This window comes from Lathamus discolor, chromosome 1 (genome assembly GCF_037157495.1).
Source record: "Lathamus discolor isolate bLatDis1 chromosome 1, bLatDis1.hap1, whole genome shotgun sequence".
Lineage (NCBI taxonomy): Eukaryota > Metazoa > Chordata > Aves > Psittaciformes > Psittacidae > Lathamus > Lathamus discolor.
The window spans coordinates 103,701,928-103,717,791 of record NC_088884.1 but is presented as its reverse complement, the minus strand read 5'-3'; the positions used below and the strand labels follow the sequence as shown (position 1 = coordinate 103,717,791).

Here is a 15,864-nt window from a genome sequence, read left to right as displayed (position 1 = left end):
TTGAAAGTAATCATAGCTTGATTCGTTGTTTTCCAGGGCATCAGGCTGGAGCTGTAAGGATTAGCAGTCCTTGCTTGTTCAAGAACAAGCTAGCAAGTGGCAAGCGGATTTCCACTATTTAAGCTACCGAAACAGCATTTCTGAATTCCATTTTCTTTTCATTGAAAGGTGTAGTGACAGGACAAGGGGTAACGGGTTAAAACTTAAACAGGGGGAGTTTAAATTGGATATAAGGAGGAAATTCTTTCCTGTTAAGGTGGTGAGACACTGGAATGGGTTGCCCAGGGAGGTTGTGAGTGCTCCATCCCTGGCGGTGTTCAAGGCCAGGTTGGATGAAGCCTTGTGTGGGATGGTTTAGTGTGAGGTGTCCCTGCCCATGGCAGGGGGGTTGGAACTAGATGATCTTGAGGTCCTTTCCAACCCTAACTATTCTATGATTCTATGATTCAAGCAAAAGGTGTTTTCTAACCTTCCTTTGTAGGAATAGCATTTGCAGCTTCTTGCTTACAGCAGAGCATGCCTGGAGCATTTTTAGTGAAGTGCTTGGCTTAAAATCACGAAGAGAATGGGATTCAGGAATAATCTCATCCTGTCATGATTTTTGTGCCTAAATTGTGTCTGTCTTTAGGAAAGAAGAAGTTGGGAGATGATGAAATAAATAGAGTTTCTTTCTCAGGAAAAATGGTAGCAGTAGTTGCTGCTTCTGTGGGAGGCAGGAAGAATGTGCTTACTAAGGAGAACAAGGAGGTGTTGGAGCTGTTTATATCCTCTGTTCCTTGTGATTGGTGGTCCTGTTGCCTGTCTTGACACACATCAGCATGCTCATGCAATTAGCTTATTACACAGTTTGTCAGCTGTGTGGCATTGGTACTATTACTGTTTCATTTCAGGAGGTGGGGGAAGAAGTATTGGAAAAGCTCTGGCTTTTCTCCATGCATTGTAGGAATTACGGTTTTAGGACTGGTGTTATATATGTTGTACCCTCTAGTTTCTTCACTTGCCTTAAATCTAAAATTAAATTTCCATTGAACTGTTGCCTTGATAACTTTTCTTTGACAAAGTTCTGACAAAACCCTTGTATCTAGGTAGACTTTTATTGGAGGCTTCTATGCAGAATGTTAAACTGACAATACAGTAAATAAAAGAAACAAGTCCTATTTCCAGTTAACTTTCAGTGTGCAGTTAAATCCACATCCTATCATTCTACTGAAGGGTTTTATGAACAGCTCAGTCATCAGCTTAGTACTATTTATTGGTTCGGAGAGATCATGAGTACATATGGGGGAATGTTTATTTATCTATGAATCACCTGGAGTAGTTAATTTTTTTTCTGCTGTTACTGAACATAATACTTTTCTGCCTTGTGTTAGATAAGAATGCAGTGAACCTTATGCCACCTGTGTCTTGAAAACTCTGAAGCTGTTAATTACATAAAGAAACAGAATTCACCTATTTCACCAGTTTTAGTGCAGCACTTGGATTCTATTCAGCCAGGCTCAGAACAGGAGATTTTCATTTATGTCTTCTGCAATGAACAAGAAAACTTTATTAACATTTGATGCCAAAGAGACATTTTTATGCTGTATCACTGTATCACTATCAAGAGAGTGATACACTAAAGTTTCAGAGGGCTCATGTAGGGGAATGCTATCCCTAACGAAAATCCAAATATGCTTGCTGCTATCATATCCAGGAGCCATCCATTTAGACCCTTCTAGATAGGTGCTTTTTTGTTTCTCGTGTTAGGTCTCCTTGATCTGTTTGTAAGACAAGAATCCCACCCCACTCTTCACAAATTACTGACCCTAAACCCCTCTTTGGGTGAACAATCATTGGCATAGTACATGTATATTATGATTAACTCCTCACAGCTTACTTCCATGTGTGATTTGTGACTGGTAAATTGTTATCAGAAGACCTGGAAAAATTCTGGGAAGAGTGAAAGCTCTACATGTCTGACTGGGATCAGCTTCCACTTAAAAGCAGGGAGTTGCTAATAGAATTTTGAGCACATTACTTCAGTCTGCACGTTTTGCCAAGGGCCTTCTGTCACATAGCTAGGATTAACCTGTGCTACTGCTACCCTTTCTGAATGACTGGCATTATTGTTCAGCTGTCACTCAGGGTTAGATCAGAAGACAGTGGATTACAGAAGAATGTACTACATTAAATGTAGGTATGTAAATCTCAAATTGTTATCTTGCCAGCTTCTGTTCAGCTGCTGCTGAATTCTAGAGACGTCACCAACACAGTGGTATCTAGCTTTTCACTTTCCTAGAGAAGTCTTGATGTGGATTGAGCTGAACCAAACATATGCGTAAATGCATTTGGGATTCAGAAACTGACACTGCCTCTACCTAAGCCTACTGATGCGTGCAGTCTCGTGGGCACCATCTGGGTGTGTGTTGCATCTGACAGATGTGGTGAAATAGGTGGTTTGGCCTGCAGCTATTGTGTGATGACAGCATTTGTGTTGTATATAGCAATCTAGAAGTGAGCATAGTTACTTGATCAGTGAGAGATCTCTGTTGTTTTCCCTGCTTGGCTTGAGATCTTTAAAGGCGTTTTCAATCAGTATGTTTTGATCACTCATTTAAAGATACATGCTCACTTTGCCTTTCCTTTGGCACCAAGGAGTAAAATAGAGTGTTCTAAGGGACAGACATGTGGAACGTACAGGTTCAGACATCACACAGGAATTATTTGAGATTAAATACAAACTACTTCCCAAATTCTTCCTCATGGAAAAGATTTTTTCTTATCTTTATATAGCAATTCAGAACCTTGAACCTCTTGCAGTGTTGCTACTGTTCCAGTTGCCTCTGTGCACAACATCCATGAGCCTCTGGCTACAATCTCATATGTTCTGGTCTGAAAATGTGTCTAGTCTTGGTAAGAACATTTTGTCCTGTACATGTGTCTGTTTTATTAGTTTACCTTCCTTAATCCCAAAGCAGTGGCACCATTCCCTCAAAGCAATGAGTTTATCACGGTCTCCATCACACTCTTGGAAGAAGCGGGTTATGCAGTGTTCCATGGGAACAAGGGAGGCTCTCAAAGGTGCAAGCTCAGAGTGCGTTAATAATCTGAAAGAAAGAGCAGTATGTAGAGCTATATTTCATTAATAAATCACCAGCATCATCAAAGATGATCTAAGCTGCTAGAGGATGACTGGTGGCTTTGACACAGGTGCCCTGGTGGATTTTGTTGTGGTGCTTCCGTAGTGAATCTGTCCCAGGCCATTACAATGATGTTCGATACCCGATGATAAACTAAAATGTTTTTACTGCTATTTGTTTGCTAACACTTTTTTTTCAGAAGTTGTGGCGTTTTGCTGTTAATCTTCAGGAGATCAGCTTACAAAGGTGCTTAGCTATGTTCTAAGACAGTAGGTGTGATCAGCATGAGGTACTTGGAGCCTGCAGCCTGGAAACATGAATTCCGGCAGCAAGTAGCATGGCTAAAAGCCTGGAATCTGAGTCACTTTCTCAGAAGCTGGGGGCTTCCTCTGAACTGTGACACTGGTGCTGTCTTACCATATGTGTTCTTTAAACTATGAGACTTCCGTAGCATTATTTGAAAGCTATGGGTATACCACTAGTGAATTCTTGCTGACAGGCCTCTGCCCTTTGTACTTAGCCTGTTCCTCTTATCTTCAGTAATAACAGAATCTTGTGAGCCTTGTTTTCTTTCAGAATCAGGGCATTAGTAGCTATGAAGACACTATAGAGCCTAAGGTGTGATGTATGATGATTATGAAAGGCAAGAGGGTACCAGATCCTGACCTAAGACATGGCTACAGCAAAACAATGGGGGAGGTTCTGTGTTAGACGAATGCCTCCTTAGAAAGAGGGGGACATAGCCTTCTATCAGCTGAGGGACTGCTCCTGCAGGTAGAGAATCCTTCGAGTGGTTTAGAAAAGTGAAACAGCCTGAACTTCAACAGCAAATCTGAACCACAAAGATCTTTTTTTACCTGTCAACAGGGTGCTGATCAAGCTGATGGAACTGCCAGTGCACAGGGTACACATACATGTGATAATTTTTCTCAAAGTCGTGCAGGAGCAGCTCAACAGCGTGGTTGCCAGCTGTGAGGCGCTTGTCATTCTCGTAGATCTTTTTGACCTGAACACAACAGAGAAATCGGCTGGGTTTTTTATTTAAGGGTGAAGATTTGTCCTGAAGAGAACTATCCAGCAAGAAGGTGGTTTGGAGAAATGGAACTTGATAAATACCACAGCGGAAATGGGGTTTAGTGTTTGTGACTATACACAGCATGAAAAGCTTGCCTCAGGTAATTTTTGTTGCTGTCAGTGTCAGCTTTTGTAGTAAGTAGAAAGGAAGTGAAATTCCTGTGGTCTGATTGTCAGACTTGGCTAAGCAGGGCAGTAGCCTCAGGTTGGTAGGAGATTAAACCAGTTTTACCAATTCTTGATCTTCTGTCCTGAGGCAAGCAACTCAGTTTTTGGCATGAAATAAGCCATTTCAGAAATCAGATGATTTGTACCATTTAGCATGAGATGTTCTGAGTTGATCAGTGTCCCTCTTGGTAACTGTGTAAGTAGTCTTTGGTGTTACTCAAGCATATTCTGTATAAAACTGCTGTGGCCTACTGCATGCTTCGCCTACTGCATGCATCTCCTACTGTGGACTTAGAGCAGCCCAGGTCTTGGTGTAAATTAAACTATTTCTAATACTTACAGCTTTTTAGGCAGTTATGACATCTATATCTTCAAAACCAAACTACTGTCAATTCACTTGACATAAATAATTCTCTTCAAAACAAGCAAACAAACAAAAGCACAGTCGTAGTAGATGCTTACTCCATTTTAAGCCAGTGTAGTGTGATACTGCAGGTCTACTGGATGGTAGATAGCAGCTCTTTTCTCTTAAAACTGAATATCAGACTTGTGTAATTTTATAGCCCTTAAATATCATGGTGTAGATGGTGTGGCTGGATTAAATAGTGCAAATAATACACTTAACTGTTGAGTCTATTTTCAGGTACTTTGGTTGATGGCCAAGTACAAGGTACGTCTCAAGAACAAAAGAGGAGCTACTTTTGGTCAGTTCAACACAGGGATTCCCTGTCCCATGAGGCTCCCCTGAGCTCTCTATTGTAGTTCTGTCTCGAACCCTCCTGTATGACTGCCCAGTCTGCTAAGATACTTGAGCAGTTTCCTTCCTGGTGAGTCCAAGTCCTTCCTTACTTACTTTGGAATACCTGTGCATTGTCAGCATACTTTGTCCCATACCTTCCTTTTCCAGGTTACTTAAAAGCTGAATGGCACAATTCCTTTCAATTCATGGGACTCCACATGTGAGCTCTTGGCTGGCTGTTCCCTCTTATTCTGCATTTTAATTAGTTAGCTATCCATACCTAGATCTATCTTTTGGCTGTTTGGTTTCCTCAAGTTCTTTGGCAAATGGCACTGACTACATGAATTGGGTCATTCTTATCTACGTATTAGTTGATCTTTCCAAGAGATCTGTCACAAAGAATGTACCTGAACAGAAGCTGTTTGGTGTCTTCTCAAATGAGCAATGTTTATCTAGGTATGTGCTAATTCTGACTTTTCTGCCTCTTGTCTGTAGACACTGACTTCAAAGTAATATAATTGGTTTTCATTTGCTTGGACAAAAGGAACATTCATAGCAGAAATGTGTCTCGGCTTAAATGCGTGTGAGGGCATGTATAAATATATTTTGCAACTTTTTAATCTAATTGAGTCTAAATTGCCTTAACCAGAAGGGGAATGCTCATAGGAAATGGGAGAACTCAGAAATGGGAGAAGATGTGAAATCACTTTTTTCACATTGTTAGTCCAGCTCTAACAATGTTACTGCATTTGAAAAGGATTGCTGACCTTATTTCTTTGCTTTTCAGTTAGAAATCCAGAAGCATCTGAATCCCGTTCATAATATTGCATAAGGATGTTTTTGAGCCAGTCTCGCATCCGGAGGGGGAACTGATCCACTTCATAATCAGTACAGTGTGGGATGTCTGTGGCAAACAGAAAAGCTTTTGTTAACAAGTGATCTGTTAAGTCCCCATTCAAGCATTTCTGAGCCAAGTTAGATTTGATTCTCACTAGCAAACGTCCAGTTAAGCTTAAAACTGGTGGAGCTGTTAATGCATAAAATTGGGAAAGCAACCTGTGGGTTCAATTACAAATATACAGTTCTTTGGAGCACATACTTAACCAGTTGTGAATACCACAACTTTTATGTATCTGTAGAGCTTCTGAGCAGAGATGTGCAGTGAAACTCTCATCAGTCAGCTGTGTGAAAGCAAAGTTCTTGACAGAAAAGGAATAGTGTGGCTGAGAGTGCACTTTCCTCTCAGGGTATGCAGCAGTTGAACAACTTGGAAATCAGTCCTGGATTTTAGATCCTGGCTTCTGCATCTGGCATCTGAGTAGTTTTGGGATGTTTTGTTGGGTTGTTTTGGACCTGAGATTATAATTTTTGAACTGTCTGTAAATACTGGTTTTCTGGTCAAGATATTAAAAAACACCTTCAGATGCTAAAGCAATGGGAGCATGTAAGACAGTGCAGGGGGAAGACAGGGTAGTCAACAAATCAGTCTAAGCAAAAGCAGGATGTCTTTAATACCCTTAATTACAGAAAAGGTGACATTTTAGACATGTTTAAGGTTTGAGGCTCTTAATTAGCAGATAACTGATGCAGAAGGGGGAGAGTGGAGGAAGAAAGCATGTAAGTATGGCTAGCTGGTAGTTAAGACTGCTGGCTCTTTATACCTAGGTGAATTTTTCACAGGAAAACAAGCCTTACGTTTGCAGGAGCCCAAATAGTCTAGGTGCAGCTGGCGTCCCATTTTTGTCCCTTCAAGTTGACATTTGGTGCCAAAGAGTTGACATGTGCCATCATAAGTCTTATTATCTGTACCACAAACCTAGAGGAGGAGGGAAAAAACAAACCCACCCCGCCACCACCACTGTTGAGAAAAATTTTGGTCACTCATGCAGGCATTGCAACAATACAAGTATTGTTAACCTGTGGGGTAGCAATTGGGAATACATGTGATCAGAAGTTCTGAAAACTCTAGTTGTTATATGCCTACATATAGATTAGTTGTCTGTACTTACACACCCTGTCTTGACGCACTTGGAATTTATTTTTGTGTATTAGTAATATATTTTCTTAGGTAGTACAGGATAACTGCACTAGACATGTACTAGTGTTCTGTATATGCTCTAAAATACCAAATAGATAAATAGAACTTACAGTGACAGGGGAATCTGTGATCACTGGGAGACTAAGTGAAGCAAATCACTTCAGGTACTAATTAGCTACATGTTTTCCTATTATTCTCAAGCTATAATGTCCTGGGTTCAGAAGTAGCAGCCTTTTTTTCTCCTTCTTAGTAGCTGGTGCAGCGCTGTGTTTTTGACTTTTGGCCTGGGACCAGTGCTGATAACACCGATGGTTTCAGTTACTGCTCAAATGTTTATAGACTGACCCACTGCATGCTTTTTAGGGTGGAACTATGCTAAATAATAGCAGGGGAATGTGTTATCTTTTAAACATTTTAGTTGGGTTTTCCCCATGCTGTGCACTGAATGAAATACTTACGTGCTCATAGTCTTTGGTGGACGGGCAGGCAGCAGGATCTTGGCAAATACAGCTGGGTTTCCCTTGTTTGTCCACATGGCACACTTTACCTCTTTTGCAATGGAAGTTCCTGCATGGGTCTAGAAATCACGGCAAGAAGGAGGGACTGTTAGGAGGAATAGGATGAAGCCAAACATTTCTGTCAGGTGCTACTGACAGTCAAGGCAAAATACAGCCAAATATTCACCATGAAGTCAGGTATTTTATAAAGTTTGTTAAAATGCAGCTGATCTTGTATTGAGTAAAACAAGCCAAACTTTCATAAAGATTTTTTTCTTGGTGAGACTGTGAACAGTCCCAAGTTTGATGGGGAAATAAATATCTCAGAAAAAGCAATTCCTTCTGTAAGGACTGACATTTACTTCTGGCTTCCTTTGAAACGTATCTGTCCTTGCTGAATCTGGTACTAGCACTTGGCCCACTCCAAGCTGCATTCAAGCTACTGTTCTAAAACTGAATATTTGCAGTGCAAAATAATTCTCACTCCTGTATAACTGACACAAAAATTTGTGCGCTGTCTACAAATGTTTTTCACAAACAAATGAGTAAATCCAAGGGTGTATGGAAAGGATTCTCTTGTAACATAACTGTGATGTGGGATTATGCACAGTTCAATCATGCGAAATCATGTGCTGCCAAAGGCAGAAAAGAAATGCAGACCAGCAGATTCCCCAGCTGCAGAGAGTTAGCAGTTACATGATGGTTCTGCTTGTGGCTTACCCAGGAAAGCCTTCTCACTCCTGTTGCTTGCACTTTCCATCTCACCATAGGAACTGCCTGTAGACTTAACCTGTGCAGTCACAGAAATATAAGCAGAAGTTGTGGTAAATCCTGGGAAGAAAAAAATACTTGGACATTGTTTTTGCCTCAGGAGCAAACAGAAAGCTGGCTGAAGCACCATTTGCTCTGCTTGCAGCAGAAAGGGGTTGCTATGCAAAATGTGTGAGAAGTGCATAAAGCCTCTGGTGGTATTAAGGTACTCTGTTATTTGGAGTGGGGTGGGGGAAGTAGGGGTGGACAGGAAGAAACAGGAGCTTAGGTCCTTATTTAACAGCAATAGAAAAACTCATTCCTTTCTTTTTGAAGAACACTTTGATAATCCACTGCTTATCTACTTGCTGATGGGCATATGGGAGATCTGGGTGCAGCATCCTTCTTTGTCTGAAGCGACAAAGCCCACATCATTCATCTTGTGTGCAAGTGCTCTAGCCACAGTAATTATTCCAGGAACTCTAGCCCTGCCTTTCCTGATCACAGAATCACAGAACGGTTTGGGTTGGAGAAGACCTTAAAGTTCATCCAGTTCCAACCCCCCTGTCATGGGCAGGGACACCTTCCACTAGACGGGGTTCCTCAAAGCCCCATCCAACCTGGCCTTAAACACTGCCAGGGATGGGGCAGCCGCAGCTTCTCTGGGCAACCTGTGCCAGTGTCTCACCACCTTCATAGTGAAGAATTTCTTCCTAATACTTAATTTAAATCTCTCCTCTTTCAGTTTAAAGCCATTATCCCTTGTCCTGTCACTACATGTTCTTGTAGATGGCTTGAGACTGAGTTCCAGGTTTTACATCTGTGTATCCATATTTATTTGTATATTTTGTCATACATCAGGTCTGGAGCTTTTACTTGACCTGTGGTCGCTTCCTTTCTGGTACAATTCATCTGAATGTTATATGTGAAGTGACATAGTATAAGCCGGTTGAATAGTGAATTAGAGGAGAGATGAGACTTCTGTATATCAATTATTAGACCTGCTTTTATCCAAGATATCATTTCAATCATCAGGGATTTAAATTTGGGACTCAAAGTGTCATTCCCTCCTACTTCTTGTAGCAGTCAAACTTTATTTTAAAGAGAATTTACCTTATCTGCGCTTTCCATTGAATTCATGCTCTGAACAGAGCTAGTTATTTCTAGTTGCTGGTTGCTGTCAGAATTAGGTGGCTCATGATCATAATCATCTTGTTCAGAACGAATAAGGTCTTTAATCTTGGCATCCTTGTAATCCTCAGTCTCTCTATGAACTGCAGTGTCATCTTTGGTGGTTTCTTCCCCTTCATGCTCAGTACTGGTGCTCTCCTGCTCATTACTCTGGATTCTCTCCTCTTCCTCATAGGCTACTTCTGTCCAGGTATTGCTGAGATATTCCTCACTATCAACATCACCACTGTCATGACCATCATCATCATCATCCTCCATATCTTGTCTTTTCACTACTGTGTTGTGATCACTCTGATAGTTTACTTGAATATTGTCTTTCTTCTCTTGGCTTTGCCATTTGTCATCCTGATCTTCATTGCGTGTTTTTTGAGAGAGGATTTCTTCTTTATAGGGCTTTTTCTGGCCGTTCTTCCTCTCTTCTTCCCCTAGGTAAAATTTCTCACCATGTCTCTTGGCTATCTGGATTGGTTGACTGGAATCTCTCAGGCTTTCATCAGATTGCATACTGTTTTCGTTTTGCTGTATTTTGTATTGGTTACCATGATTTGTCTGGTAGCCTTTGTAATTTGTATCTCTATAATCAGTTTCTTCACCCCATTCCTCTTCCTCCTCTTCCTCCTCTTCCACATGTTCTTCCTCATCGCTTTCACTGTTTTTTTCAGATAGGCCAACTGTATTTTTATTATCTTTCAATGTGTTATGCTCACGATCAAGACTGAGAGCATCCACTGGATTTTCTGCATTGCCCAGAACATGTGGTTTAGCTGTATTGCTGTGTTTCTCTTGCCTCCTGAACTGGTAATGCTCAGAGCTGGACTGTTGTCTGCTGCTGCTTCCAGAGTCACTGTCCTGCTTATTGGAAGCCAAACCTGGTTTACTGTGCATCACAAGGAAATTGATGCTTTTTAGGACATTTTTCACTTGATGCTCACTACTGGTTCTTCCTTGGTTTCTAGTGGTCTGAAGCTCACGTATGTGCTCAGTGTCTGGTACCGATACTTCCGGGTTTAGGCTTTTGAGGCTGGGCAGCAAATCACCATTGTCAGGTTCAAGGTGAATATCTTCAGCCTTAAACAAACAAACAGATAGAAAACCCCAAGTAAATGAATAAATTTTAGAATTTATTTAAGTTGGTGCAGTTTCATTTTTGCCTTGTATTGCAAAGCATGACACTGACTTTTTTTCCTTATAAAAGCTCCTTTTAAGCTAGCCCAGAGCATGAAATTCACAGCTAATGTCACTTCCATTTCTCAGCAAATTTGGTTATCTGTCCCTTCTTTGATTGATGGAGTTTCTGAAGGGGTCTATGCAACTCTGTATCCCATAGAAGATAGATGCATATGGGTGTCTTGACACATTAATATGGCCCTTGGCAGATCAGTTGTATCCTGTTTCCTAAGGTGAAGGTGGTATCTCAGTGTGTTACAATTTTGTGTTTGCAATGTGTGTTCACTGTCATTTCACACTCTGAATTTTCAGGGAATGGTTGTATGTTTGCTCAGATCTAACAGAAATTCAGTGAAGAGCTTTTCCAGATTAAATGCACGTTTCTTGAAGACCTGACAAAAAGTGATCTGTGTGTTACCAAGCATCTCAAGCTGATGTGAAAACACTTGAAAATTAAGTTTCAAGATCAGTGTTTGGTCTTTTTACATGTGTTTTGTAACTGCTGCTACATGAGTTTACATGAGTTTACATGAGTTTGGGGCACTGCTTCGTACAACTCTCATGTGTCTTTAAATATAAGCAAAAACCAGTGTTCTGTGAAGGGCTTCCAGTTCTATAGAATTAGAAACTTCATGGCCAAACGGTCATTAAGATTGTCTATTATGTGCGTCTGTATTTATAGCAGAAGTTTGAGGGAGATGTGGCTCATGTCTTGACAGGAAGCATCATTATGTGCCACAGCCTCAAGGCAGAGCTGTGCCTAGATGTGGCTTTCAGCTGCCAGTTTTTGTTAGACCTTTGTCCCCAGGGTATAATAAACTTTAGAGCTCGATTGCCTGTGAAGATACTTGAGTCTTAATAGGATGGTAAATTTCAGTCAATCTATCTGTAATTAGCTACTGTTAGGGGACAGCTGGCCTTTGATAGATGTTGCATATTGGAACTGATGATTTGTTAGGTATTGCAATGTTTTATTTTGATGTAAGTGTCTGATGTATGAGTTGTTTCTGGGAGACAGCTGTAGGCTGCACACTAGTGTATGTGTCTTAATTTGTTCTGCTGAATACTTCATTAAGGGAAGTGAATTTTTGTTTTTTAAAATGCAGAGCATCATCTGGATTGACATGCAATGCATCTGGAAAGCTGCCCAGGGTGGGATATAATTGATAATTAAAGAAAAAGGTGAACATGGGAGTTGGAATTTTGCATTTCTTACTACAGAGCATGCTCTGAATATTGTTGTTCCAAAACATTCATTGGCTTGGAGTCAAGGTCCGTTGTGTCTGAAGCACAAATGCTTGCTAGAATGGTGCAATAAAAAGGAATTTTAATTTGAGTCAACCATGAATACAAAAGCTCTGTCATTAGGATGCATATGTGGCATGGGCTGCTGAAATCATTTCTCTCATTACCATCGGGGCTGCGTATCTGGCTTGTCAGCCACAGTGTACTTTTCCAAGATGAGCTGTATCCAGTGCTCTGTGTTGTGAATAATTAAACTTAAGGTGGGTAAAATTACATGTTTGAGACTGAATTTGATCACTTGGTGTGATAAAGAGGATCGCATCCTCCTTGTTCACTGAAGCAGTGATAAACACAAGTTCCACTGCCAGTGGAGCTCATAGTTTGTACAAATGTGGGTGCAACGATTATATGTGAGGATTCATTGAAGGTAACTTTTTCAAATTAGTGAAACTTCTGTTGTGAGCTTTAGATTTTGCCCTATTGTGTTTCCAACTATGTAATACGTGAGACATGAGTTGCTTGGTACTTAGTCGTGAGGTGAGGGCCCCACATTTTTTTTTAACCTAAAATTTGCTATCACTCCGTATGTACTAATGTGTTTTATATATTTGAGGTTCGTTATGTAGGCTGCCCCTTAATGTTTAAAGAGCAAGAGGAGTACCTTTTCTGGAGTCTTCTGTCCATGGATTCCAAGTTTGTAGTTTAAGGGATGGCTCTACAATAGACAAATATATTCATTATCTTCACTTAAGTGAGAATTTTGTATAAGTCAATGGGGTAATATAGAATATTCACAGAATGGGAAATTAACTGCCTAGGAATAATAGCGTGATGAGGACTTACTGGAATAGCAAAAGCTGATCCTACAAGACAAATGAAGAGAGCTACAGCCTTCATGCTTTTCAGATCTCGTAGAAGACAGTAGTTAATGGTACAGTGGTAGGGTTTAGAGGTTTTCTTTCTGCAAATAAGAAGAAATAAAGTTAGGATTTAGGTATGATGGTCTATAAATGACTGGTGGAAATAATGTAGTGGCCGCTTTAACTTGCTTAGTCTGAAAACCTACAGAATTTCCACACAGTGTTCAGTTGTGTGTAGACTCAAGTATTAGACCAGCCTATCTAAAGGATACTTTGGTCGTAGTTCTCTTACAGGGCTTAAGCTGTATGCTGTGTTCACAAACTCTAGTGATGTTACCGGAAGGCGGAGTTATGAATGTACACAGATTCAGCCCTGTAAATCCTTATGTACCCTTCTCAGAAGCTACTTCGTGAAAAATGTCCCTTTTTATTTACTTCTGAGACAATACCTCTCTGTGGCTTCTCTGTGGCCAAGGTGTCTCCTGGCTGCTCTCCTCTGTGGCTGCAGAAGGAAGAACTGAGTGGTGAAATCCTGCTCAGTAGGTCTCAAAGCCCAGAAATGCTGTCCAGGCTGCTGGATGGTTGGGTGCTGTCTTGCTTTGGAAGCAACAAACCCAACTCTGCTGTATGGCAGTGTGCAAGATGGGTGGCTGGAAAAACATGCAATGCACTAGGAATTTCTTCAGTCTATGCTAATATCCTCGTGTGAGTGAAAGACAAACACCTCATTTTTATCTTGGATGTTACCAGCAAATCTTCTCTTCTCTTGCAGTGCACATGAACTTGAAAGAATCTATGGCTGTGGCTGTATGACTGAGAAAAGCAAAAATAAACAAGTCTTATTGTTTCTGTCCCCTGCCCCCCTCCCCTTTTGTTTTTAACTGTATTGCTTTCTTACTCTTTGTAATTTCCTCCTGTTCATTTTTTCTGTATTCAAATGGAATCGGTAGGATTTTCACTCTGCTTCTGTTTCTTCTCTCATTCTACTGCCTGTGCTTCCTTGGAAATGGTCTTCTCAGTCTTCACGCCCCACCCTTGCCCTTCGAAATATTTTCACTTTCCAAGTACCATATGTCCTTGTTCATTGCTTCCGCCTTTCCTAATGAAATGGGTATCACTGTGTCCTTACTTGAAGAACATTGTGTGTTTTGCTGGTTAAACTCCCTGGCATACGAAGAAGCTGGCAGTGGTTTCAGCCAGTTAGGTCAACCTTATTCAAACACAGGAGGCTCAAAGTATGGCTTTAAAACATTTTTTCTTGGGGAGGGCAAGGAACCCTAAGCCCCAAAAGGAGAATTCCAGGGTGTGTGTGGGAGCCAGATTGGTGAAGCAAGAAGCAAGGGCTTTAAACATGTGGTGTAGAAGCTTGCAAAAGCATCCTGGCTACTGCTGTGCTTACATTTGAAAGGTCCCTGTGTTATAGATGATTTAATGTCAATATCTTTTAGTTAATGAAGAGCAAAATACTTCATTAGTGGGGCATATGTGGTATGCAAACCGTTATTCTTGCAGTTAACCGATTTAGTCCTCAAATTGTCTCTTATCTAATTATCTATTATCTCTTTGGCATTCACAATTAGTTGTTTAAGATGTTTTCAGAGGGAAAGACAGAATACAACAAAGCCATTAATGAGCATATGCAAAATGCCTCACTGGACTGTTGTATATGGGCAGTCACTTCAGCTCAAGGCAAGTTTTGTTAGACTGAGAGTCATGCAGGCAACTTGCCAGAAATGCAGGTGCATAATCCCCATGGAAGTGACATGCACTGGAACAGTTCATGAGGAACTGCAGCCCATGGGATGGACCCACGTTGGAGAAGTTAATGAAGAACATTCTCCTGTGGGAGGGACCCCAAGCTGGAGCAGGGGAAGAGTGTGATCTGTCCTTATCTTGACACACGAGCCTTATGTTGTATTTTCCTTCTCCTGTCTCTCTAGAAGGAGAATGATGGAGCAAATTTAGTGGGCACTTGGTGTCTAGCCAGAGTCAGCCCACCACACTATGCCCTCCACACCACTTTCAGGGTTAGAAAGAAGAACATGTTTTGCCTGAAACTTGGAGGAGGCAAAAGCTTGGAGTTGTTTATTCCATTGCAGTGGATTCCTAGCAGGGATAAAAGTAGCTCAGCTTAAAATAGCGGGAGAAGCAAGCTGCTTGATGTGAATGTGATAATTTCTCTGAGTAAACAACCCCTGAGTGACCCTGTTTCAGAGGACAGGGAACAGATGCTGAGTTGAGATGGTTCTAAGAGGGCTCTGGTGAACTCAAGTCTTACTGAACACAGACACAGTGGGCCGTGTTAGACAGCCTTCATGTACAGTCTGCCTCCTGAAGACAGACTTCATGTATAGTGAAGTACATCCAGCTTGTGAGAGCTTCTGCCAGAACTTGAGTGGAGTTGCTTTATGAAGAGGAGTTGCCTCTCTGAGTATGGGCTACATACAGCAGCCCTGCATTGTCATCTCTGTATGCATCTGAGGGCCTGACGACAATGGTGAATGTCAGTCCCAGCCTGTGATCAGATATGCAAAAGTCTGCAAATGATGAAGTTACTGAATGATTATCCATCTATGTGGTTTGCTGAACTTGCAAATACTAGCATTTTCCCCTCCAGTAAGGAGAGCTAGAAGCACAGCTCACAAATTCAATGTTAGTTTAGGTAAGTGCTTTAAAAAAAAAAAGTCCCATTTAAAGATTCATGATTTTGTGTCTCCTCTTTGGAAACCCAAAGGTTAGAACTCATTGGCTCAAGTTTTCACTGAGATGACTGCTTGTGTCCCTCAGCCTTCAGTTGTGGAGACTACTGCTCAGGGTTTGTGTCACTCCTCACGGTTCTGCAGTTGCTGGTATCTTTGCTGAAACTCGGGCAACATTGGTGATCAGAGATTACTTCCCTAACAGGATGACTGCACAAGGGCTGCCATTCTAATAGTGTGTCAGCAGTCACTTGAAATACTCATCAGTAGCATTATTTTTGTCTAGAGGGCTTGCAGTGCTGGCATCTGACATGCCT

The 15,864-nt window shown here is 41.2% G+C and overlaps 1 protein-coding gene across 1 annotated transcript; it reads right to left on the bottom strand.

Moving 5' to 3' along the window:
• Positions 1 to 1,496: 1,496 nt before the first annotated feature.
• On the bottom strand, positions 1,497 to 12,885 carry SPARCL1 (SPARC like 1). The gene is made up of 10 exons (XM_065665210.1): positions 12,832 to 12,885; positions 12,650 to 12,703; positions 9,499 to 10,644; positions 8,356 to 8,425; positions 7,597 to 7,715; positions 6,796 to 6,916; positions 5,868 to 6,004; positions 3,977 to 4,125; positions 2,938 to 3,086; positions 1,497 to 1,525 (listed from the first exon to the last, which is right to left on the bottom strand). Exons 1-10 carry the CDS (start codon positions 12,883 to 12,885, stop codon positions 1,497 to 1,499), a joined length of 2,028 nt encoding a protein of 675 aa, XP_065521282.1.
• Between the last annotated feature and the right edge of the window lie 2,979 nt (positions 12,886 to 15,864).